At 42.8% G+C, this 25,503-nt stretch overlaps 1 protein-coding gene across 1 annotated transcript; it reads right to left on the bottom strand.

The window, feature by feature from the left end:
• Positions 1-787: 787 nt before the first annotated feature.
• Positions 788-25,038, bottom strand: PLEKHS1 (pleckstrin homology domain containing S1). The gene is made up of 13 exons (XM_079900032.1): positions 24,689-25,038; positions 21,317-21,363; positions 15,589-15,677; positions 15,371-15,477; positions 14,908-15,042; positions 13,238-13,313; positions 12,234-12,353; positions 10,329-10,454; positions 7,706-7,821; positions 7,002-7,208; positions 6,225-6,326; positions 4,804-4,939; positions 788-2,043 (listed from the first exon to the last, which is right to left on the bottom strand). Exons 2-13 carry the CDS (start codon positions 21,345-21,347, stop codon positions 1,864-1,866), a joined length of 1,425 nt encoding a protein of 474 aa, XP_079756158.1. The 5' UTR covers positions 21,348-21,363; positions 24,689-25,038; the 3' UTR covers positions 788-1,863.
• Between the last annotated feature and the right edge of the window lie 465 nt (positions 25,039-25,503).

The following is a 25,503-nucleotide window of genomic DNA, read 5'->3' on the forward strand; positions in this document are numbered from 1 at the left end:
GCGCAGGCTCAGTAGTTGTGGCACATGGGCTTAGTTGCTCTGCGGCATGTGGGATCTTCCCAGACCAGGACTCGAACCCGTGCCCCCTGCATGGGCAGGTGGATTATCAACTACTGCACCACCAGGGAAGCCCAGGGTTGGGAAAATTTTATATGCACCAACACCAGTCATTTATTTTTGTAAATGTGGGATGATGTTATACCTACTGTACTGCAACTTGCTTCTTTCATTCTTAAGATATTGTGAACATCTTTCCTAATCATTCGTGTAAAACTTTGAACAGCTGCAGAATGTTCAATTATATGAAGTCATCATAATTAAGCAATTCCCAAAGGATTTTTGTTGTTGTTGTTACAAGCAACGCTACTGTGAACAATTTTTTTTTTTTTTTTTTTGTGGTACGCGGGCCTCTAACTGTTGTGGCCTCTCCCATTGCGGAGCACAGGCTCCGGACGCGCAGGCTCCGGACGCGCAGGCTCAGTGGCCATGGCTCACGGGCCCAGCCCCTCCGCGGCATGTGGGATCTTCCCAGACCGGGGCACGAACCCGTGTCCCCTGCATCGGCAGGCGGACTCTCAATCACTGCGCCACCAGGGAAGCCCTGAACAATTTTTTTTTACGGATATCTTTGTGTATTTGTGTGAGTGTTTCTGTAGGATAAGTTTCTAGAAGTAGAAACACTAGGTCAATATACACATATAAAATCATTATACAGTATACCTTAAACTAATACAGTGTTATATGTCAATTATATCTCAATAAAACTGGAAAAAAGTAGAGTCTTAACTCCAATCTAGCTTTACCAAAAAAAAAAAAAGAAAGAAAAAGAAACAGTAGGTCCAATAGGGCATGCAAATGAAAATTTTTTTAATACTTTTGTGTACAATCTAGATAACAGAAAATGAACTATATTTGAGTGTCTCATCTGTGTGCTGAAGGTGTTTTCAAATCTAAATCCAAATACAAAGTGAAGATCAGGACAGCTGTTTCTCAGAGCTGGTTTTAGATTCTTGGTTCTGCCACTAAATGGCTATGAAACCAGGAGCCATGAAGAAATATATCATTAAATGTCTGAGGCCTTGATTTCTTCCCGTGTGAAATGGCAACACAGTAAGATCTATTTTCCGAAGGCCTCTTTTGCTCTACCGTTCCCCCATTTGATTCATCCTTTAGTTCTCTGCATTTGTTTTCTTATTTATGAAAGAAGACTTGACCTTTCGGCCTTTTAGGATCAATGAGTTAATGCATCAATTAGTTAAGAACTTTCAAACTTAGAAGTGCTAAGCAGTTCCCTTATTACTTGTAGAGCAAGCAAACTTTGCTGGATATAACCTTAAAATTGCTTGGACTTCTGAAATTGTTCCTTGGTCTTTAAGAAAATAAGATGATCGTTGAATCCAAGAAGTCACTGTGTCTTAGCATTCTGCATGTGATGAACAGCAGGAGGTGTCTGGGAAGGCTGATACGGTACCACATCTCTCTCGGGAATCTTGGCTTCCCGAAATGAGTGTTTCCAACTGTCCATTCCCTAACAAAGAAGAGACTGTGTGGACCATGACCTCACAGAACACACAGCACACTTTAGATGAGAAACTTACCCCATCTCGGTCTGTGGTGTTTGGGACAAAGTCTGAGATAATAAGGCCTTACATTTTCACTGTGTTCCATAGTTATCATCCCACTTGGGCCTCTCAACATCCTGACGCAATAGCCAGAGATGGGATGGTTATTCCCATTGTTAAGATGCAGATGGAGAAATTCAGAGAGCTGTGCTGACTGCCTGCTATCACACAGCGGTGAGGGGCGGAGCTCAGCACAGAGTCTGGGGCCCATCCTCGCTTGTCGGCAGTGGGCCCCAGCACGTTACTCTCCAGATCCTTTCTGCTGACCCTTTTGAATGGCTAGGCTCCTCTCCAGTGTCCTCTCCAGTACAGACGTATCCAGTTTAGAAGGTTTAATGCCTTGGTCTGGTAAGTGGCATGTACAGGCTATTCCGTGGAATTTCTCTGAATTTGGGATCCGAGCGATGGTGAGTTTTACTTTCTAAAACACAAGAAAGAAGAACATTAAATGACTAAAGACTATCTTTAGGACTGTTGGTTCTCAGTGTCAGTCTGTCCTCATTCACACCCTTTGAAGCTGGTTTTGAGGAAAATCTGGGCTGGAAAAAACCAGGATGACTTATATTGATATATTCATGTGGAAGATGGATTTTTATTCTCTGGCCTCCACTGGCCTGAGCCCTTAGGGCAGATTCCAGAGTACATCAGTCCTGTCCAGATGGGCCCATTTGTACCAAGAAATAAAAAGCCTCTTGAAACAAGAGAATCCAAATAAGACCACCAGACAGGACCAGCCCCTGACAAAATTGGGAGGAGAGTGAAGTTCTATGTGTTTCTCCTGCAATCTAGCATCTCCTCCCCTTTCCCATGCACATCTCCTCCCCCTCCTTTTAAAATCTCACATTCTCTCCCCTTCCTGTCCCTACCCACGCTCACCCCAAATTCCCATTTCTGTCAACTTCATTCTCAAGGATGGAAAGTACATCTGCTTGGTTCAGCTGTTGTAAAACATTAGGGGCCTTTGACTGCCCCTCCTTTCGTTCCATATCTTCCCATCTTCCACTATCCTTTTTCCTTTCAGGGACCAGCTATTTGAATTTTAAAAAGGACTGGATATTTGTTTTTAACATAAAGAAATAGATCAGGAATGGTAGGGGTGGGCAAGTTGGGGAGTTTTTTGATCTTCAAATAATCATATTGGTGAACACGTGTATTTCTCAATAGCATCTAGGAGAAAGGGGGGCAGGCAGAATGAGCCCAAAAGAAATGCTGTCAGTCCCTCTTATGCAAGTGACTCCACAATCTAGAAGGCAGTCTTGATAAACTGCAGTCAGCAACACCCAGGTGGAGTTCCTCCTGGATCTGCTCCCAGGGAAAAACCCTTTTCTTGGCTTCAGAGCTGATGCCTAGGTCTCTGGATAAGCGTATTGTCTGGTAACTTTCAGAAGATTATATTGAACACTTGGCCACAGCATGGGTCTTTGGCCGAGGAAATATATTACAGTTACTAGAGCGTTGGGCTGGACTCCTAAAAGCTTCCCTTTGCTACCACACAAACTCCTACCCTAGTCTTCAAAACCCAAGTCAAGCATCCCCTTCTCTGAGACACCTTTCTGGCCTCCCTCAAATAGATTAACTTCATTCTTCCTCTGTGATCCCATGGTCCTCTGTTCGTATCTCAAGGCACATACTGCACCTGTAACTAGCACATAATATACCTGTTTTATCCACTAATCTGTAAGCTCCTTGAGCTCAGGCCGAGGCCATTTTTGTGGCTCTAGGACCTAGCAGAGAATACAGCATACAATAGACGTTCAATAAATGGTGAATGAGTGAAGGAATGAATGAGTCCTTTTGCTCTAACACTCACTATTTATGTATCGTAGACAACTCCCTCATTCTTACTAAGTTTTCCCATCTAGATAGTAGGGGTAGTACAATTTGTCTAACCAACAAAGTTATTGTGTGATGCAGAAGAGATAAGACATATTTAATCATAAACTCTCAGAGCTGGAAGAAATTTGAGAGATCTTCCTGTACCGTGGTTTTCAGAAATTCTAAGCCAAGTTACTGTTTCCTCGAGGTGAGGTAACAGGAAGTTCCAACATGAAAAAATAATGATAAACATACACTGCTGTCACTAGCCAAAGCCCAGAACACCGTCCTCTCCCTCCCCTCTCCTCCTGTCCTGGTCTTAGGGGTCCAAGAAGTACAGTTTGAAAACCAACCCCCTCTCATTTTAGAGAGAAGAAACTGAAACTGACTTGTCAGAGAAGGAAGTGACTTTCCCAAGGTCAAGTGGCATGTCAGAAATAAAAATAGACCAGGAAAGGAGTTAACAGTATGGAGACTGTACTAATAGGCAGAAACATGGCGAGCCTTTTAACGACACGCGTACTCGGTCCATAGTCACATGTTCAGTATAATTCTTACAATAAGTCTGCGAGGAAGGTATGTCCATTTCTAAGATGAGGAAATGGAGGCTTAAAAAGCCAAACCTGGGGGATTCCTTGGTGGCGCAGTGGTTGACAGTCCGCCTGCCGATGCAGGGGATGCGGGTTCGTGCCCTGGTCCCACATGCCGTGGAGCGGCTGGGCCCGTGAGCCATGGCCGCTGAGCCTGCGCGTCCGGAGCCTGTGCTCCGCAACGGGAGCGGCCACGACAGTGAGAGGCCTGCGTACCGCAAAAAAAAAAAAAAAAAAAAAAAAAGCTAAACCTGTTCAGCATTCCCCAGCCAATAGTAGAAGAAGTAATAGTAACCATACTGAGCACCTAATATGTGCCCGTCACTGTTGTAAGCATGTTATATATTATCTCATTTAATTCTCCAATAACTAGCATTATCATTATCCCTAATTTTACAGAAGAGAAGATTGAGGCACCATTTGGTTAAAGGAGGTTGGATGTAAACACTGAGCCTGCCTGATTCCACTGCAAGCTCTTTTTGGCCATGTCATGCTGCGCCTGAGGTCTTGAACCCAGCCGTTCAGTCTCCTAGCCCAGTGCTCCCTCCAAATACTACTTGACACAAAGGAATTTTAAAAGGGTCCTAAAATAACATTCTTGTTATTTAGAAGTATCTTAGGAAGTGTTATATACACTTCTTATTCTCTTATTTACATATGGCGGCTGCAGATTGCAGAATCTCATTTGTCTTCAGAGCACAGCACTGTTCAGACACCATCCAAGACCTTGATCTTGTTCCTTCTTGCCCTGACCAGGGCCAATCAGCAGGACTCACCTCCCTCTGGATGGACCGGCTGAGAAACAAGGAAGCCTCCTCCAGGCTCTGGGGCTTCAGGTCATTCACGGCCAAAAGGTGATCTCCGTGAAAAAATAAGCATCCCAGGTGCGGGGGGCCATCCCACTGAGCCACACTGCAATGAGGGTACAGCATCCAACACAAGAGTGAGATGGTGCTTGCTGGGAGTGCGGGGCACAGATGGAGATACAGATGGGGCTCCTCACTCCATTCTACCACTACTATTACTAGTTTCTTTAGCTATATTGAACTACATCTGAAGTAGTCGAACTCTCTTTTTCTGTTTGGAATATTCTTTCCTCTATCATTACTCTGGGAGCCTGAGTCTTCCTCCAAACTCCAACTCCAATGACACTGCCTCTCCAAAGCCCTCCTACGCCACCCTTCCTTTACCTTAATTAATCTCTCCTGCCTCTGGACTTCTACTGCATTGTCTGAGCCCCTCGCTTATTGTATGCTCAGATCAAATGCATTTTATATTTACTTGTTTATGCAGCTGTCTTTTTCAACGGCTTTGAAACCCCAGAAGTATGAAACCACCTTTAAAAAAATGGTTTTTTATAACCCCATAAACAGAAGATGTTACGTACTGGGTTGGCCAAAAAGTTCGTTCCGGTTTTTCCGTAAGACGATACGGAAAAACCCAGTATTTAAAGTGAGCACCCAGTGAATATGTCATGCAAAAATAGATGAATTATTAGATGAGTAAGCTCAGGTGTAAAGGAGTCCATAGTTTCCGTCAAATATGTTTTGAGCCTTAGATTGTGGGAAGTTCGGAAAAATGGCAGGTTGTGGTTCCTGCCCTCTTATAGAACTTATAATTGATGTGTGATGTTTACATGAACAAGCTTTCTTCTATTCTAAAAATGTAATCTTCCATCAAAATGAATTACAAGGTCTTTAAAAGAATGTAGAATCAAACAAACAGTGATCATTCTAAGAAAATTCTCTGCCACACAATCTTCTGTGTCTGAGTCCCTGACCAGCAGGTTTTTACCTGATGTCTAGAAGTCTTCGACCCTGGTATGCCATTTTCTTTTAGACCTTAGATTCTTGTTGACCTCACTGACTTCATTCATCAAATACTCACTGCTCGTTGTTTGGCAATGATTTCCTTGGACTATACGTATTCCTGCCCACTTTTCCTCACTTTCAAAAAATCAGAAATTTAGTGCTTCCTGGACTTTTGGGTCCTCCTATGCCCACCTATCTCCCAGCTGTCCCTCCTATACAACAGTATCCTTATTTCTGCCTCAGTCAAAGACGTTTTGTGACAACAGCAGCACGAGAGTCCGAGTTCTCCAGGCAGTTTTGCCACATACGGTGCTTCAAGATATAATGACTGTCTTCATATCATCCAACCCCATTTATAATCAGTAACCCTCAAATCTCCTACCTACCATATCCGTCCTGCAGCTTCTCTGAGAGCAAGATGGTTTATGATGTCAGGAGGAGAAAGGAACATGTTCAGCTTCTCCACTTGGATTTCATCGGGGGTGTTACTACAAGACATTTGTAAAAGTCAGGCGACTCTCTCTGGCTCTGAACCGTACCTTCTGAATGGACTTTGGCTTCCGACATCTGAGACGGTATTATGCCATTAAAGATTGTCCAAAACATTTGGAGAAGAATAAGAATTTAAGTTACTCGTTAACGCCCTCCTCCACCCCCTTGGGATGTGGTAGCGATGGTAGACAATGGAAAAGGAGTAAAAAATGGACGAAGTTCATTATATATCATGTCAGTTTGCACACTTCTCCACAGAAGGAGACATTGAAAAGAGTTAAAGTTGAGAACGATCTCACCAAATGTTCTTGGCATCATTTAAAACCTGAAAGTTCTCCAGCCTAGTCTACAACCAAACCTCATGTGACTTGCATGCCTGTCATTTTAATAGTAAAATCTGGGTGATATACAACCCAGGTCAGGGTGATCCAAGGTTCCAGAACCTGAAAGGACAGAATTTTTTCAAGTATTTGAAAATGCCACTCACAGCCCTGGGGACTGCTCACTGCACTTCCAACTCTGGTATTCACTGTCCTTGGTTACTGTATCAGTGAGAAGGGCAAGCTGGACAGATTCTTGGCTCAGTTGGAGATTAAAATGTGAATTCTGAGTACAAATGGAAGCCTGCCTTGCTCTACGGGCTCATAAAATTTGAGAAATGAGAACTTTACTTGATTAGTATAGACAATTGCACAACACTTAGTGAGGCCGCCCCCTTTTTGTCATTCGTGATCTGTGCTTCCGTATTGGCAGGTGAAAGACAAGAGCCCGTTCCTGAGCCTTGTTCTTGTGGGTGAAGCTCCCCGTTCAGGATATCTGCCAGGGTCTGGGATTCCTCTTTGCCATCAGCAGACTTACGGGACGACTCTTTGGAAACACTAGAGTACAAGAAGTTAACACAAACCCTTTTTCAGCGTTATCTATTTACAGCTTTCCGTGGTGTGTGAATCAGATTTAAGTAGCTAACAGCCATGTGAAAACTAACAAGGTTTTGAAGTATGTCCAACCATCAGAATCCCAGCTACAGTTAGAACCAGATCCAATAAACTTTCCTTCTAAAAATGGACATGGGACCAAAATAGCCCTTTACATTGGGAGGGTTTGGAGAGACAAAGGGAGCGTGTGAGAGACGTAAATGCAAAATAGAAAAGAACTGCCCCGGGAGACAGAAAATGTCCCCAGGATGTCACTAATGGTTTTCTATGGGTAGAGAAACCATTCTCACGTTTACTCGTTTTGAGATGACTGAATGGCGTGTTGGTCTATGGTAATGCTTTTGTATTATTATATCAACTATTTAAATGATCTGGTAGCAATTGTTCCAGAACAGTACATTAGCTAAGATCAAATTTTAAGGTATGGCAGTTTTACTTACCAGGATTTCATGGACATGTAATGACACTCAACTGCCTCGGAGACCTGGTCTGGACTACCAGGTCCAATGGGTTCAACGGGTTCACCAGAACCATTGGCAGCAATATCATTTTCCAACTATAGACAAGAGGCAGAGACGTAAGGATGTGAGTCTATCAATAAGCCAGGTACCTTGTCACCCACTACCTGATGGCTCTGGTCCCTGAAACGGTATGCCTACCATTGGATGAACAGTGGTGCTCATTCTGGGGGAATGAACCAGTAAAGCTTCTGGCAGACTCCAAATCTGCTTTCTTCTCTAGGATTCCCCACGTTCCTGATACAAGTGTCCTATTGGAGTAAATTGCTGTCCATTTTTCTGTGTCATCACTAGGCACTTAATGACATGAACTCTTTTGCCCAACCGATACTATTATAGAATCACGACACCTGAGTGGGTCAAAGGCTCCGACACAGTGCAGAGCTGGCCTCGGGCTACTCTGCTCACAGGCAGTCAGGTTACTTCAAGGGGCTGTAAGGATTCTAGAAAATACTGTCCTCTGGGGATTCTCCACTAGCCTGTTGGAACTAAGTCATTTGGGGCAATGGTTTCTCAAAAACCCTAGGGGCTTCCGATTGCCTACCTAACAAATTAACCATGAACCATCACTGGAACACTTCTTTCCAGTCAAGCCAGCCCTCCCACCACGCCCCCACAAACGGTGTTCTTCTAGTGCCCATTTCATGCAGTTTTCTTCCCCTTTTCTCTTTTGTCTAATGAAGCTGTATTCAGGCCTGGCTTGAGGTCCCATAGCCCCCTCTGATCACCTCAGCCACTGCCAACCCCTCCCTTCTCTGAACTTCTACGACACGGTGTTGTACTTAATTTTTGTGGTGGTCTTCCAGCTTAGTTTTATCTGCCTTACTAGACTTTGCATCTCGTAAAGTACCTAGCAAACGCCGGGCATACAGCTAGCGCTCAGTACCACCTGGCTGGTTGGTTGGACTGTCACGAAAGACTAGTCGCCGTCACCATGTCCCAGAGAGCACTGGCATGAAAAGCGGGGTCCTGTGGTCAAACGAGCTTGGGGAATGCTGTGCGTTGTATCCTGCTGGGCTATTTATAATGCACCACTGCATACTAAAAAGGCGCTGAGACTTCTTCAGTGAAGAAGCTTGTGTAACTTACTTTGATTTGGTGTTTCCAGAACTTATTTCACCTCAGACTGCTTCTTAGGTATGAACAAGTCACCATCTTATAGAAAAACCCAGTTTGGGAAATGCTGCCTCCCTTCCCCCAATTTTGCCTTCCTACTTCCCATTTCCATTCTCTTCTCTCTGCTGTCCACCTTGAATATAGCTGCTGGGTTAATAGTACTAGAAGAGAATTCGGTTTTGCCCCTTCCTAACTGAGAAGCCACCACTGCCCCTTGTCCTGCCTGCAGCATGAAGTCAACTTGGCATTCAAGACCCATTATGGTCTGGCTCTATTTTCTGGTTGCTGTGGGTTTTTTCCCCTAATATGCCACTCACGCTGGGTTAGAGCTCAACTGAACTATTCATCATATATGTTGTCAAATGCCATTTTGTGTCTTGAAGCCCTCCCTGACTCCAGTGGAGACAGAAAATCTGTCTTTATTTCTATTGCTTCCAGAGCTCTTTTATTTTTTAAAAAAAGTATTATTTTATTGAAGTGCAGTTGATTTACAATGTTGTGTTCGTTTCTACTGTACAGCAAAGTGATTGAGCTATATATATATATACACATATATATGTGTATATATATATATATACACATATATATATATATGTATATATATATATTGGGTTGGCCAAAAATTTCATTTGGGTTTTCCATAAGCTGTTATGGAAAAACCCAAATGAACTTTTTGGCCAACCCAATATATATATGTATATGTGTGTGTGTGTGTGTGTGTATATATATATATATATACACACACACACACACACATTCTTTTTCATATTCTCTTCCATTTTGGTATATCACAGGATATTGAATATGGTTCCCTGCGCTATACAGTAGGACCTTGTTTGCTTCCAGAGCTCTTTGACCATGCCCTGGTGGAGCATCGTCAGGTGGTAACTGGTAAGACTGTGAGCACTGAGGGCAGGTGTGATATCAGGTCCTTTCTGGTAGCCACCATGCCTAGCACAGTACAGGATTCGCACACAGAAGGCACTCAGTAGGGAATTCCAAATGATCGATAGACTGGTTGGTATGTGCCACACAATTTATCACCCAAGGGTATTGTTGTTTCTGCTCATGTTATTATTATCTCTTCCTAGAATGCAGAAAGACTCCCCAGATCAATCCCTCAAGTCCAAATTTTGCCTATCATGTAAGGCCAAATGTCATTCCATGGAACTTCCCCTGGCCTCTGTCTGGAAGTCAGCTTCCCCGCCTACCACCCCTCATGCCTTCTGAGCATTTTACGAGCATCTCTCTTCAGCATGGAGCCCTTTCTGTCTCGTATCATGGTTGGTTCCTATTAAAGTGTCAACACTGTGAGCACATCACCTGTGTCTGATTCTGAAACCAGCCTAATGCCTCAGAAACAGTGCCTGGCAGGGGCTCAGTAAATATTTGTAGAAGGAGTAAATGATTAGTAAACAGAAGGGGTTACCTCTCTACGAATACTTCGAGGATAAATATAATGACTCTCTTCTTCTGTATCTTGAGCGGTCTCTGGCAAGAAGGCATGCGGTAGATGAGCTTCTCTGAGTCCTGAAGACCTTTTTTCCATTAAATGCTGAATAAAGAGATGAAGACAGAGTTAATGCTTTTTCTTTGTCTTTGCAAGAGACAGAATTAAACCACATGTTTTCTGGAAAAGGCATAATAGATTAATTGGGTTGAGAACATCCGAGGATCTTCCAAGGTTACATCTAGAAGCCCACACAACTTGAACTTGCTTCTTGAGTCTGGGTCACCACTGATATAAAAATATAAGCCCATCTTTCAGGTTTTTCTCTATTATTGGGTCCTGTAACTCAGAACAAGTAATTCTCTCCGGTGGGTGGTGTTCTAAGTCACTAAGCTCCGCCACTGAATCCTCCACCCTCATCTTTTTCTAGTTTTCATTCAGTGCCATCTGAGAAGCTAATTAGCCCAGGGTCAAGGCACTGCATCTTTTCCCTTTCCGCTCAGTGTTCCTCTTTTGTGTTCTGCTTATATAATTCTACTGTTTCCATAGCAATGCAATTTTGTAGCATCGATCATGTGATAGTATGAATTGTAGGCTTCAAGGTGATCTAGGTTCAACCAATTACTGCTTCCCTCTCTAATAGATACAGGACAGTACAAAGTAGCTGCTTTGCCTGGCAGGAAAATTGTTATAAGTACAATTCAATTCTTCCAAGTACAATGCCTTAGAGCAAGGGGGGAGGGGGGGTTGAAAAAACCCTGAATGTTCTCTAGCAAGTCCTTGAAAGAAAGTGATTAAAAAAAAAAAAAGATGTATTTAAGTTGTGTCCGTTTTTCGAGCTCCAAGTTCACGAAGCCAGGTCATGCTGAGTCTGGGATGAGGAAGGGTTCCCATTTTATTTTAGAAACAGCAACAACAACTCCCAACAAGGTAGGTGGTTCTCTTAACTGAAGCTGATTGGAAAATCACTGGATTGGAATACATAGTATGAAAAGGCGAAATGACCAATAATATTATCTCTAGGGAGAAGGGGTACAGGAGTGAAAAGCTAGAGGCATTTACTGAAAAGAGTTATCTTTCTCAACCCCATTTCCTACCACCTTTCCTACAAATACCAAATGAAGTGTTTGGCCTGGTGCATTTGATATGCTACAGAAAGCTTTTAAAATAGTTGGAGAGCTTCCAGCTAGATAAAACAGTAGGCTATGCCCTATTAAGATGTGCCTGGTACCCAGGGAAAAGGCAAAGTCAGTGGTTACATCTCTAAGGGACAAAATAGCATCCATGGCAGAAGAAAAAACACCACTCGGCCTGTTCATTAATAATATCCAGAATTGGGAAGATTGCAAATCCAAGAGAGCTGAAAGCACAATTACAAATCATTTTCAAGGGGCAAATGTATTATTTGTTTTTTCCTCCAATGGACTTCATTAGAAATGAAGTCACACACACACACGGAGAAGCAAGACTGATTTGGGTAAATAGAGGAAATAATAAGAACTCTGATTTTGCCTCAGCAGTACAGATGGTCAAGTGGTGTTCGAGGAATTTTTTTTACAGAAGTAATCTTTGCCCTGTTGGTGAAAGGAAGGAAAAGGCTACCATCCAGGCTTTTGTTTAGCTGGGGGGATCTCCACCCAACATACCCGATGTACCTGGATGCATATCAAAGAGCATCCAAAATGAATGAATACATTTAGATGTAGGCAGGGCAAGCAGTAAGGCTCATGGTGGGAGGGGAAACAGACTAAATATAGGATAGATCATAGGACTAAGAATCATTCTTTGGTGGATTAGGCTTTGAGGAAGATGTCAAATACATTGACTTTTGAAGCATCAGCTGGCTCTCAGGCAGGGCGTCCTAAGAGAGGTAAGTCCGATTACCATGTCTGGAAGACTTTTTCTTGCTGTGGTCGTGCTGACAGCCTCCGGTGTGTAGGAAAGACCAAGGAGAGGGATGGGGTCTGAAGAGGGCCTTGTATCACCAAATGAGAGTTTCTCCTGCTTATCAAAAAGGAATATTGGAATCAGGGCATGATTGATCTCTTGTCTAGAATGAAGCAACAGCCTGGTCATGGGGCTCTCTGCTTCCAATCTTTGACCACTAACATTTATACTGCTGGCCAGCATTCTCCCGTTTAGACAAGAGCTGGTCTTGTGTCTCTCCTGTTCCAAAACCCTTGAGGACTCCCAGCCTGGCCTTCAGAGATGCTCTAAGTTTCCCTCAACCTGTCTTTTCAATGCTGTGTCCCTCTGTACCCCACCCCTTCACTCTAATCATTTGAGCACTTGTAGACACACTTTGCTTTCCCTTCTCCTTGGCCTCTGCTTTTGTTGTAAGCATGGAACAATCTAGAAACCATGTCAAAACGATACCTAGAGGCCAAAGTTTCATTTATAAAGGTCTGTCCTAAGAAAGGACTTAGGTAAATTAGCAAAGGTTCTTATGAAGTAAATAAACAACTTAAAATTTCTGGCACTTACATCAAAGAAACCTTATATTGAAAATATAAGATAGGTAAAAAGCATGTTTTTTAGAAACCACCCTGGACTTAGTCATTCCAAAGGTAGCTGTTATGTACCTTGAATAACAACGATGGAAAATACTGTAGTTTCAGCTACTATTAAAAAAGGCCACAGTTAGCTTTCACTCCTCCTACTCCAATAATGAAAATTTGAAGTGTCTGTATTTTAGCTCTCTTGCAAAACACAAAAGAATTTTTTTCTATTGTTAGTCATAAAAATAACAAGGATGTACATTTTCTCACTTATTTATTCCTTGTATTAATGCCAGTTGCTAAGGAGGGGGAAAAAAATAGCTCACATTGTTTCCTTGTGAAAGAGGGCTTTGTTCAGGTGTCCCGCTATTTTATTAGTGAAATAGTTACCCCTGTATTCTGGCGTGCTGCTTTTCTATTCCAGCAGAGGGATGACAAGAAAGAGACCCAGTCTTTAATCTTCTCCCTGTTGATAGGAATAAACTTTCAGCCGGCATGTGGCAACAACGGCGCCTGCGCTCATTTTGAACCGGAGGAGGATTCTTTTATTAAGATTGGACAGGCAATGGGGTAGGTACCAGGGAAATAAGGATCTTTTTCTTTCTTTTTTTTTTTTTGCTGTACGCGGACCTCTCACTGTTGTGGCCTCTCCCGTTGCGGAGCACAGGCTCCGGACGCGCAGGCTCAGCGGCCACGGCTCACGGGCCCAGCCGCTCCGCGGCATGTGGGATCTTCCCGGACCGGGGCACGAACCCGTGTTCCCTGCATCGGCAGGCGGACTCCCAACCACCGCGCCACCAGGGAAGCCCCAGGATCTTTTTCTTGAGTGGCTTAAATGCCCCCCCTCCTTGGATCCTTACCACCTCCATGCTAACACACCAGAATTAACCCTCATGCCACCCTTGTGAGCAAAGCTCAGAGAAATGGGAAGAAAAGTGGAAAGTAACAGTATAATCACAGAGTTTGGAGCTTTTGACTTTGAAACGGATTTCTTTTGTGTTCTTAAGGGGCCCCTTAACCTGTCAGAGCCATTTGGTGTAGCTATTTAGGTGCGCCTCCCTTTAGGGAGTGCATGTATTTAAGGGTGTATTTGAACAAATGCATATAAATCACATCTTCTTTCTGTTGACTCCCAAGACAATTGTAAGGAAAGGTTTTCGCCTGGGGATTGATCTGCAGCAGATCAAATCTCTTCATACCGATACTTGGGCTTGAGCATTTGCCACCTCCTCTGTACAGCTGCCTTCTCCAACTTTAGCCTCTCTGTCAAGCAGATAATCGCCCGCAAAGAATCCATTTGCCATCTTCGCTAGCACCAGGAGCCCCTCTTAAAAACTGAAGACTCCTTCGGGGACGAGCATAGCCACTCCCTAATATAGGTACCTTGGGTAGATGCTAGCGTACTGGCTTCTTGTACATAAAATGTATCCGCGGTGATGGTGACAGTTATGGGTTGAATTGTGTCCCCCGCCTCAATTCACATGTTGAAAGCCCAATCCTCAGTACCTCAGAATGTGACCTTATTTGGAAGTCAGGTCAGGTTGTTGCAGACGTAATTAGTTAAGATAAGGTCAGACTGGAGAAGGGCGTCCCAATCCAATATGACTAGTGTCTTTATAAAAAGGAGAAATTTGGACGTAGAGACGTGCACATAGGGAGACTGCCATGTAAAGGCTGGAGGTTTGCTGCCACAAGCCAAGGAACTACCAGAAGTTGGGAGAGAGGCCTGGAACAGATCTTCTCTAGAACCTTCAGAGGAACCATGGCCTACGACACCTTGATTTCAGACTCCTAGTCTCCAGGACAGTGAGACAGCAAATTTCTGTTGTTCTAAGCCACCCAGTTTGTGGTACATTGCTATGACAGCCCTAGGAAATGAATACTGTGATTTGTCAAGGTATTTTAACACATAATAAAGACTGCCAAGGTGGTGTTTAAGGTTGTGGCCATGGGTTTCTAGTCAAGGCATGTTTATGGTGTACTGGTTTAAAATGTTTTTGTTTATTTGTTTGTTTTTTATTTTGCATACAGGAGACACCCTGTGTTGTCTTACTACTTACCTGTCATAGCCAATGAGGAAGTATTCCCTGTTAGTGGCCCTGATCGACATCACTTCGTCATGATGGCAGTTAAACATCTTCTGTACGGATTGCATTTTTTCATGGTTACTGATGCCGACTTCTATACTGGAACTTCTGTTAGATATAGATATAAAGTATTAAACGGATGCAAATACAAAATTAGGAAGAAATTGACTAATGTTTTTTATTAAGTTTCAAATTGAATAAAACTTTAGATCTGTTTGATCAATACTTTGAAAATTGTCCAATAGTTTTAGAAAATAAGTTTAGATCTGGTTTATCACTGATTGAAAATACTTTGTTCAGCCTAAAACTTAATTCCGAATTCCTATTTCAGTTGGACTCTTAGTTCCACAAATTAACGTTTTCTAATCTTTTTTCTATTTTGCAGGCAACACGTTAGTATTTGTTATTATAAACATTTTCTTGATTGGATACGCACTGATCAAGTTCAATAGAACCTCGGTGATGATGGTCTTTGTAATAGGAAAGACTAAAGCCCTTTTCTCCACTCTTTGACAGGATGAAAAGCCGCTTTTTCCAAGAGGTCTGAAAAATGAAAACATTTTGCATCTCAGTTAAATCTCAAAGGAAGAGAAAGGATTTTAAAAATGCTCATGAGGCTGGTGGGAGGCCTGTTAAATCTTTGTGAATACTTACTGCAGAGAAGAAAAGCTGAGGAGGTGGTGATTTAATAAAGTAATCTTGTTTGCAGACTTCATTTTCATAATATAATGTAAATTGTTTGCCTAATAAAAGAAAGTGAACAGGACTCAGTCTGTTCCCTATAAATTTCTGAGAAGAACTGCTTCAATTGGAGAACACTGTTTACTGCTGGAAAGGTCTTCACATTATTCAGTTATGGAAAAACACATCTATAATAGGCCAGGAGAACAAAAAACCCAGGACCAAGTGTGTGATTCTTATTCATCCACTGTCGGGACCTTTGTTCAGATGACATTTAGAAGCTCTTTAATTCAGCTCACACCTGTCTGGCTCTCCGGATGCCGGTGGCTCTCTAGATGTGAGCAAAGATTTGTCTCCCTTCCTGTTGAATCACCAGCCGCAGCGGCAAGATAATTCTGCCTTGACCTTTGACTTACCAAACAAAAGCAAAAGCACCTGCTATTGAAAATAAGGTGGCAGAGTGGTTAAATAGGAGCTTTCCAAAATGTTAATTGCTTCTCTGTGAGGATGGACATGTATAGGCAGTTTTGATTTTTTCTATATTTTTGAAAAGGTCTGCAAGAAATATGTACTACTTTCCTTATCTAGAAAAAATTAATGTTGCTAAAATAAAATTTATTTTAAAAAGAAGACCTTGGTTTTGCTTTTACATCCAGGCTATAGTTGTAGTTCATCCATGGTTTGGTAAAAGACAGCCTTTACTAAAGAATTAGCACTTCTTTATTAAGTGAAAACAGAATGAAGATTAGGTACTACAGCTGATGGAGACATTAGGCTCGTATCCAGTAATTCTCAGCCAGCCGTCCTCACCTTCCCTGCCTCTCCTCCTTCTGCAGCAGCTCCGCCTGCTGCCCCCGTTCTTCCCACCAAGGAAGAAAAAAGGAAAGAGAAAAACAGAAGGAAACAAAAGCAAAAAGCTTTAGCTCCTTTATTTAATGGTTGTGTGGCTTTGGACAAATTCACAGATTTATTTACCGAACAAATACTTACAGAACACCTTGACTCACTAAATTTCAGTTTCCTCATTTGTAAAATGGAGGTGAAAAATAAAGGAAAGCCAAGAGCATCGTAGCCACTGCAGTCCCTGACCGACAGTGCACCCTGAGAGGAGTACAGGATGAAAAGCAGGATGCGGCACTCTGTGATCTAGAAAAACAGTCCCCATAGATAGTCAGAGGTATTTCAGGAAGAATTTTAATGAATCCAAATCCTGGCAGCTTCCCGTACACAGATGAGCACTAAAATCATTAACTTGAGGTATCTGTTCTTTGTGACTAACAGCAACCTTTTACTGAGAGGTATTCTTTTTTTTTTTTTTCTTTTTGCGGTACACGGGCCTCTCACTGCTGTGGCCTCTCCCGTTGCGGAGAACAGGCTCCGGACGCACAGGCCCAGCGGCCATGGCTCACGGGCCCAGCTGCAGCATGTGGGATCTTCCCAGACCCGGGCATGAACCCGTGTCCCCTGCATCGGCAGGCGGACTCTCAACCACTGCACCACCAGGGAAGCCCTACTGAGATGTATTCTTGACTGATTGTATTTTCTAGCCAAAAGTCATACATAAGCTGGTTTCCCCCTACCCCTTCAGAGCGGTTCCCTAGAGCTACCGAGAGGCTGTCTCCCCAGTAGGAGACAGAGTGGAGTAAGAGAACAGAGTGAGTAAGAGAGGAAGAGTGGTATAAGATGAGGCTGCAGATGAATCCTGCAGCACCTGGTAGACACTAGACCATGGTACAGTTTGCATTTATTTTAAAAGCAATGGACAACACCATCCATGGATTAGCCTTGATCAAAAAACACTGAAACAACCTCATCAACCCTCTAGATCCAATTTGCAGGAAATACAGAAAACAGAGAAATATGCTAAACACCACACCAGGGATGTGATCAGCAAAATTCAGTCTCTAGGGGAACTTCTAGGACAAAATCTCAGTATTTTCACCCTTGGATAGATCATTTTTGGCCCTGAACATCTCCACCTCGATTTCCCATAAACTTCTTTCTCTCATCCTTTTCTCGCAGGTGCCCTAGATCACTTGGTGGCATCTATCCAGCCTCCCCTCCTAGAACACTTAGAGTCCTCTTAAAGTTTCACCCTTCCATCACCCTTCTGTCCAGTCAGTCATCAGTCATGTCCATTTTACTTCCTGGATCCACCCCTATCTCTCTGTTCTATCACCACTGCCTTCAAGACCTTCATACATTTCAATACATTAAAGTCACATGAATTCAAGGCCTGCATACGTTTTTCACTATACTGCTTTGGTAACTGTCTAGATTGACCCTCTAATTCTATTCTTGGCATCTTCAAAACCATCCTCGACATAGCCCTGAGAGTAAATGCCAAATCTGGCCAATTTTGTACTTTGGGCAAAGATGAAATAACAGGAACTGGATTTACTCTCCTGTCTGAAACACACAAAAAATACAGAATATATAAATTAGTTGTGTTCATGACACTGGTCATAGGCAATAAAAGTCATGGATCCCTAAGAGATAGGAAACAAACTTGGTGAGCCCTACAATTTCCTTGGCGGAGTTTCCAGTCCACAGCACAGGAAAGGGGAACTGAGGTGGGCCCAGGTGGACCCCTGAGCGGAGGAAACAGAGCTGAAAGTTCAGGGAGATCAAGGCAGCTAGAGCTCATAGGACAGAGGGAAGAGCCGCACAGAGGGAGAATCCCAGAGACAGTCACAGGGTCGCCCTCAAGTATTCAAGAATACTGATCAGTATACATGTGTGGGGAAACTACCCAAGGCCAGAGAATGAACCATCAGAAAAAATTAGAGGGAAGAGTGCCCAGTGCTCACTGGGCCAGAAAAAGTGCCAGTTCCGTCCAGCCAAACTGGCAAAAATGATCATTGATGGAGGACTGGGTAGAGTACTAGGAAGGTCTTGCCTCAGTAGTGGGCAATAATTAGCTCTGGGCTGAGGACTGCTCCAGACCTAACAAATCATAAGAGCAAGTCTTAAAAGGATCAAATTGTTTCCAAGGAAGTTAACTGCATCCCAGAAAAAAGCTCAAGATTCGTAGAAATACAAAAATATCCAGCACCCAACAAGGTAAAATTTGCAAGGTCTGGCAACCAATCAAAAATTACCTGGCATGCAAAGAGACAGGAAAGCAGGACCCATAATGTGGATAATCATCAATCCTTCAAAACTGGCCTAGAACTGACACAGATGTTAGAATTAACAGAGAAGTTCATTAAAACAGTTATTATCAACTGTATTTTATACATTCAAGAAGTTAGAGATATAGAAGATATAAGAAAGATCCAAAGTGAACTTCTAGAGATGAAAACCACAATGTCTCAGAAAAACAACAACAACACTGGATGGGATTAATGGGACTAAAACAAATGGAGAGTGAAAAAAGAACCCCAAACACAAAAGAGCACTGGTGCATCGTGGGACAATTTCAAGTTTCAGGTCACTGGATTCCCTGAAGTGGGGGAGGGAGACAGAAACAAATATTTGACGAAATAATGCTGAAAATTTTACAAATTTAAAGAACACTATCTCAGAAATCTCAGCAGGTCAGGAACCCCAAACACAAAATATAGGAAGAAAACTCTAACAAGGAACATCATAGCCAAATTGCTCAAAATCAGTGATAAAGAAACACCTTAAAAACTGTCAGAGGGAAAAAAGAGATAATGCATACAGAAGAAAAAATAAGGGCGACGTTAGATTTCTCATCAGAAACAACGCAAACAAAACAACAACAACATCAAAACCCAGTGGAACAACGTATTTAAAGTACCGAAAGGAAAACAGTGTCATTTTAGAATTCTATAGGCAGCAAACATATCTTTCAAAAACGAAGGCAGTTTCAAGACATTTTCAGACATGTGAAAGCTGAAAGAATTCAGCATCAGGAGGCCTGCATTAGAAGAAACGTTAAAGGAAATCCTTCAGGTGGAAGAAATGATGCCAGATGGAAATCTGAATTTATACAAATGAATGAAGAATGCTGAAGTGGTAACTGCAAGGATAAATATGTGAAATTTTTATCTGACTATTTAAGACATAAAAATTCAATTGACGGGGCTTCCCTGGTGGCGCAGTGGTTGAGAATCTGCCTGCTAATGAAGGGGACACGGGTTCGAGCCCTGGTCTGGGAAGATCCCACATGCCGCGGAGCAACTGGGCCCGTAAGCCACAACTACTGAGCCTGCACGTCTGGAGCCTGTGCTCCGCAACAAGAGAGGCTGCGATAGTGAAGAGGCCGGCGCACTGCGATGAAGAGTGGCCCCCGCTTGCCACAACTAGAGAAAGCCCTCGCACAGAAACGAAGACCCAACACAGCAAAAATAAATAAATTAATTAATTAATTTAAAAAATTTCAATTGACTACCTAAACCAAAAACTCTTGATATATGTTAACAACATAGATGAATCTCAAAAGAATTATGTTGAGTGAAAGAAACCAGACAAGAGTTCATACAGTATGATTCCATTTATATGAACTCTAGTAAATGCAAACGAACTTAGAGTGACAGGAAGCAGAACAATGGGGAATGGGATTGGGTGCTGGAGGGAAGGATTCTAAACAGGCACAAGAAGACTTTGGGGAGTGATGCATGTGAGTACTATCCCGCTGTGGTGATCGTTTCCCAGGCACATACACACAACCTTATCAAGTTGTTCATTTTAAATATGTGCAGTTGATTGTATGTCAATTATACCACAATAAAGCTATTTTTCTAAAAATATGAGCAATCCAAAAAGCAAATCTGATGACACCACTTCCGTGCTGAAATGCTTCAAGCGTTGCTGGTTATGTGAGGTCAATATCCGGCACCATATAGCACCACTTTCCTGTTCTCCCCCCGTCCTTCCTATTTTACAGCCACATTCTCCTTGAACACAACCTGCCTCGAACCCACTTCATTGCTTTCGGTCATGCCGTCCCTTTCTGCTGAGATGTGCCGTCTTTCCCAATCTCTTTTAAAACCCTATACAGCCTTTAGGGGCCAGCTCCATGACGCGTTTGCTTTTTTTCCCTTCAGACTCCACAGAATTTTGCACTTACCTATCATAGCCTGATCATATGTGCCTATCTTAACTTCCCAATACAGCTGCTAGAATGTGTTTATCTTAATATCCCAATGAAATTACAAACTCATTGAGAGAATGACTATTCTTAATTAACCTGTACATCCTCTGCAATACAAAGCACGGTGACTTACTAATAATAGGTGCTTCGAATAAATATTCAAAAATACTCATTTCGGAATTGAATCAGATAGTTTGATTTTTAAGTTAGTTCATCCTAAACTTCTGACCAATCAACTACAGTGAGGCATGTGAGCATGAAGCGGGAACATCTGAATAATACCCCTTGACCTATCCTCATAATAAGCCCTGATAACAATTTTGGCAGTGTCTCCAAGTGAGAATTTCATATAAAATCAAGGAAATATTCTCCAGTCTTTTCTGGGCTATAGTTTGCTGTTAGTACCATCTCCCAGCAACAAACGGAACATTTGGTCCATGAAAATCAGAAAATGCCGAATTTCTAGATAAGTGAGCTCTTACAAAATAATCAGCTGAATCTAATAGCCTCCGCTACGTTCTCCACACCAAGAATAATTATCCTTACTAAAACCATCTTCTGTATCCTGGTTAGTGTGATGGGAATTGATCATTATTTTCAATAGAGTTTTTTCCTTCTGAGAATATGTCCCTTGGGTACCTGAACTCTTCCGAGGTTTGGGTTCCATCATGGCTGCCTGTTCTCACCTGTCAAAAAGAAGGGTTAAGCGTTAGTCCCCAAACAACGGTATAGGCTTAGCCACTCAATCACCAGGCGTCAGGATGGTGCTCCCAACGTTGGTCAGATGGCTTATCGTCTCCCCTCTCCCCATTCTGCCCTTGAGGTTGATAGTAGCCATGGTAATGAGGACCCACCCAAGCAGCCTGTGTTCACCAAGTGCCCGTTCTGTGGAGGTGTTGCTAGGATGACCAAAGGAGCATCTTCCCTGGACTTCCTCTGCTCCTGCTTCATAAGTGGCTCTGACAAGACAGCCCCTGGGGATAGCAACACCACCAAGGAACAGAGACGAGAACAGGGCAGAGGGCAGCATGCTATGGACGAACTGCAGCTGAGAAAGCATTTCTGGCCAAAAAGAAGCCCAAGATAAGCCCTCCTCCATGCCAGGAACTCATTTTCTCCAGAGGGAAACCTTAGAGCAAGGACCAGGGCATACCCCTATCCGTAAACTGCCTCCACTGCCTGTGTGCCCCGTTCCCAGGGCTGCCCAGCACTGGGGGCTGAGGCTGACATGGTCAAACTGACTCTAGAGGTCAAGTCCTTTCCTGCACAGATCTGCTGGCAATCCCATGATTGACACGGGGCCCTGCGAGGAGAGGAATCCCACAGGGTAAGAGACCACGGGGCAGGTGAGATCTCTGAAACGGGAATGTATTGGTGACCAAGTTTTACCTTGAATCAGACTCTCAAAATAGGAGGAAACGCTGAACAGGGCTGTGCTAGGGCAGTCCCAGGGCAGTCCCAGGAAGTGGGAAGAGGCAAAGGGCTCTTTACCATGCAGTTGGCATGATGTCATTCCTCCTCTCCTGAGGTCTCCCTTTCTCCAGCATAAACCCACTCATTCCTCCCAGGGCATAAATGACTCAAAGGAAATTCCTGAAATATATATGTATATTGCATATAGTATACAATATACATATACTATACTATAGTGTGTGTGTGTGCACATGTATATATATATATATATACATGCGCATATAGTATACGATATACATGTATACATATACTATTTGTGTACATATATATAGTAAACAGAGATGAAAGTCTTAAGGTTAAGACTGCGAGATCTCAAAGCATACTTCTGGTGATCTGTGAAAGGCACATGGGAACCCTCTGAAGACAAGTGGGGTTTTCCTGGACCTAGAACTCACACATTCCCTAACTAAAAAATGGTTTTCTCTGTTGAGGTATCTCTGTATAATAACGATAGTCATTATTTGAACAAATAACAAACAGATAACAAGTGACGTAACAAACAGGTCCCTGGGGGATCTTAAGGCATATGTTGGATCTCTGGTGCCCTCAGCCCTCCCCTGGCGTAAGGGCCACGCTTAGCTCTGTGCAATGGGCACCAGGCCGCTGAGACCAAAGCCTTCTGTTCCCTGGAAGAGCATTTCTGTACAAGGAAAAGGAATAGAACCCAGCTAAAAATTTGCCAACCATGGACATTAAAAAAAATTTACCCCTGAGGTTTTGCTTTAGATCCCTGCGGTTCTTTCCAGTTGCAGGGATTTCACTGCCTGAAGCAGAATTGGGGGCCAGTGGTTCTCAGCCCATCGCCTTTCCCCTCATCCCTGCATGTGGGACTTGACCACCTTTCCCACAGGGCATTTAGCCTAGTGAGCGATGGAGTTCAAAGGTGAGATTGCAGGACTGTGCAGGAGAGACTAGCTGAGGGGAACTTTTTTTTTTTAATATTTGAATTTTATTTTATTTATTTTTTATACAGCAGGTCCTTATTAGTCATCCATTTTATACACATCAGTGGATACACGTCAATCCCAATCGCCCAATTCATCCCACCCCCACCCCCACCGCTTTGAGGGGAACATATTTTAAAGCAGTGTTTTTACTGCAAGCTCTCTTTGTTTAAAAGCCCCAAATCATTCTTTTTCTTGATAGAATAATTCTTTGTTAAGCCTTTACAGTTTGTAAAATGTGTTTGCTCACATGACTGCTTTGGTGTCGCAGAACTGTCCTGGGAGACAGCTCGTTTTATGCACGGAAAACTGCGTTTGCGAGAGGACGAGCGAGGTTACTTGTGCAGAGCCCCGCGCCGCTCCACGCTCCCACCCACATCCATGCTCCCTGCACACCGTGGGCGGCAAGGAGAGCTCTGGAGGACGTTTCTGGCCTTCCAATGTCTGTGAAGGGCCCCAAAGTCTCGTGTAGGGACCACTCTTCCTGCTTTTTTTTAACGGTGGTATTTTTTTACCCACTGTAAAATGAGACGGCAGTTTTAGAGTATTAACTCTGGAAACCAGATTCATCTCCATCAGTTATGACATGTGATCTTGGGTACCTTATAGCACCTCTCTACACCTGTGTTCCTTCATCTATAAAATGGAAGCGGTAATATCACCACCCTCATAGGATTGCTGTCAGCATCACTTGAAATAATATGGCGAAGAGCATTTTATAGGTGCTTGACAAGTGTGACTTGTTGGGTCATGTTCAGTTCGGATAGTCTATGATTCTATGATTGTTTCATAATGACTAGCATGTATTGAGTACTTCATACATTCCAAGCACTTCTAAACAAAATCTGTGTCATAGATTTCATATACATATATGTATATAAAGGATTTCACATATATGTATACATATTCTGGATTTCACATAATATATATTGCCTATGATCTATATCGATTTCAAATTATTTTTATGAAATTCAGTATATGTATACATATATATGAAATCTACTATATTCATACATATGAAATCTATTCTATAAATTTTGCTGATATAATGTAAGCAAAGTTTTAATATTATATATTACATATATGAAATCTAGTGAGACTCAACATAGCAATGAGATATAACAATACTATAACATTTACATTATTCTTACAGTGATACAGTACCCATTTTACAGATAAGAAACTGTTACCAGAAAGATTAAGTAATTTGCCTTTGATCACATAACTAAAAAGAAGCAGAGCCAGCGTCCTAACTTGAGAGCTGGTGTCTGAACTACTTTGCTCTTCCTTTCACCTGAGAAAAAAGAATTAAGTCTGTTCAGAGTTTGGCTTTCATTTCTTGTCATTGCCCCCAAATAAAACAGCCTTTCAGATTTAACTCTTTGATCTTGTTCAGGAGACAGCATCCAGTCTTACTGCCTAATCTGTTCATTGTAATGAAATCTGATGAGTGTGATACCAAGAGGTCCTATTTCCCTCTGTGCAGCCCAAGAAGGTTATGAAGAGAGAGCCCGTAACAGTGATTCTGTTCAGTTAAGCTTCCAGATCAGCACAGTCTTGAGAACCCCAACCAGTCACGTCAAGCAGTACTTACTGGAAGCCAGGTGGTCACTGGTTCGGTTCTCAGCGAAGTGTCCTGTCCTTGTGTCTCCTGAACTCACTCCGGCTCGCTGTGAGCTCTGACGATTAAGTACAAGCTTTCTCTGAAATGTGAGTCAATGGGAAATTCCCAAACTTCTATCTTCGGGAAGATTTTACTCTTAAACCAAGCTCAAGGAAGCTGGTGACCCAAGGGAAGTCCTGGGCTTTCATTCTTCTTGTGGTTTGGCACAGAGCTGCCCCAGGCATTCCAGGTGTCTAATAACAAAATAAAAGCAAACAAATAAAAAATTCCTGCCAGACTCTGGACCATGAACACAATGACTCTTATTGAAAACAGTGCCAGCCCAGTCTTGACCTCCTGCAAGGACTGCCATTGAAACAATTCCTTTGCTTCCCACCCATCCATATCCTCCCAGTGTCCTCCTGGGGAAGTTAGGAAGGGTTTCCTTGTGCCAGATGAGGAAATAAAACCCGACTTCTCTAACACATTTGCGTATGCCAAGGGTCTCTGGAAGACCTGCTTATTTCTCCACGAGGGGGTGGTCAACAGGGTAGCACTGGGCAGGCTCTCTTGAGCATCCTGCACAGCCACCACCAACTCTTAGAAATAAGCAGGCTGCCATGAATGGTCATCCTCAGTGATATCTAGCCACCGAAGGGCCTTAGGCATATTTTCCTTTCTATTAAATTGTTCTTTGGAGAAAGAGGAAGTGGCAAATGAATTAAACTTCTTACAGCACCTTTAGAAGTGAAAGAACATAACTTTAATATTTGTTTTCACTCGTGTGACTGGACTTGAATCAGCTC

This window comes from Stenella coeruleoalba, assembly GCF_951394435.1.
Source record: "Stenella coeruleoalba genome assembly, chromosome: 16".
NCBI classification, from domain to species: domain Eukaryota; kingdom Metazoa; phylum Chordata; class Mammalia; order Artiodactyla; family Delphinidae; genus Stenella; species Stenella coeruleoalba.

Bases quoted from the DNA above. Each gene is read 5' to 3' on its own strand.
- PLEKHS1 (XM_079900032.1), bottom strand. From the start codon at position 21,347: ATGATGGAACCCAAACCTCGGAAGAGTTCAG. The intron at 15,478-15,588 runs GTAAGTATTCAC...TTCATTTTTCAG, and splicing joins CTCAGCTTTTCTTCTCTGCA to ACCTCTTGGAAAAAGCGGCT. The intron at 15,043-15,370 runs GTGCGTATCCAA...TATATCTAACAG, and splicing joins GGTTCTATTGAACTTGATCA to AAGTTCCAGTATAGAAGTCG.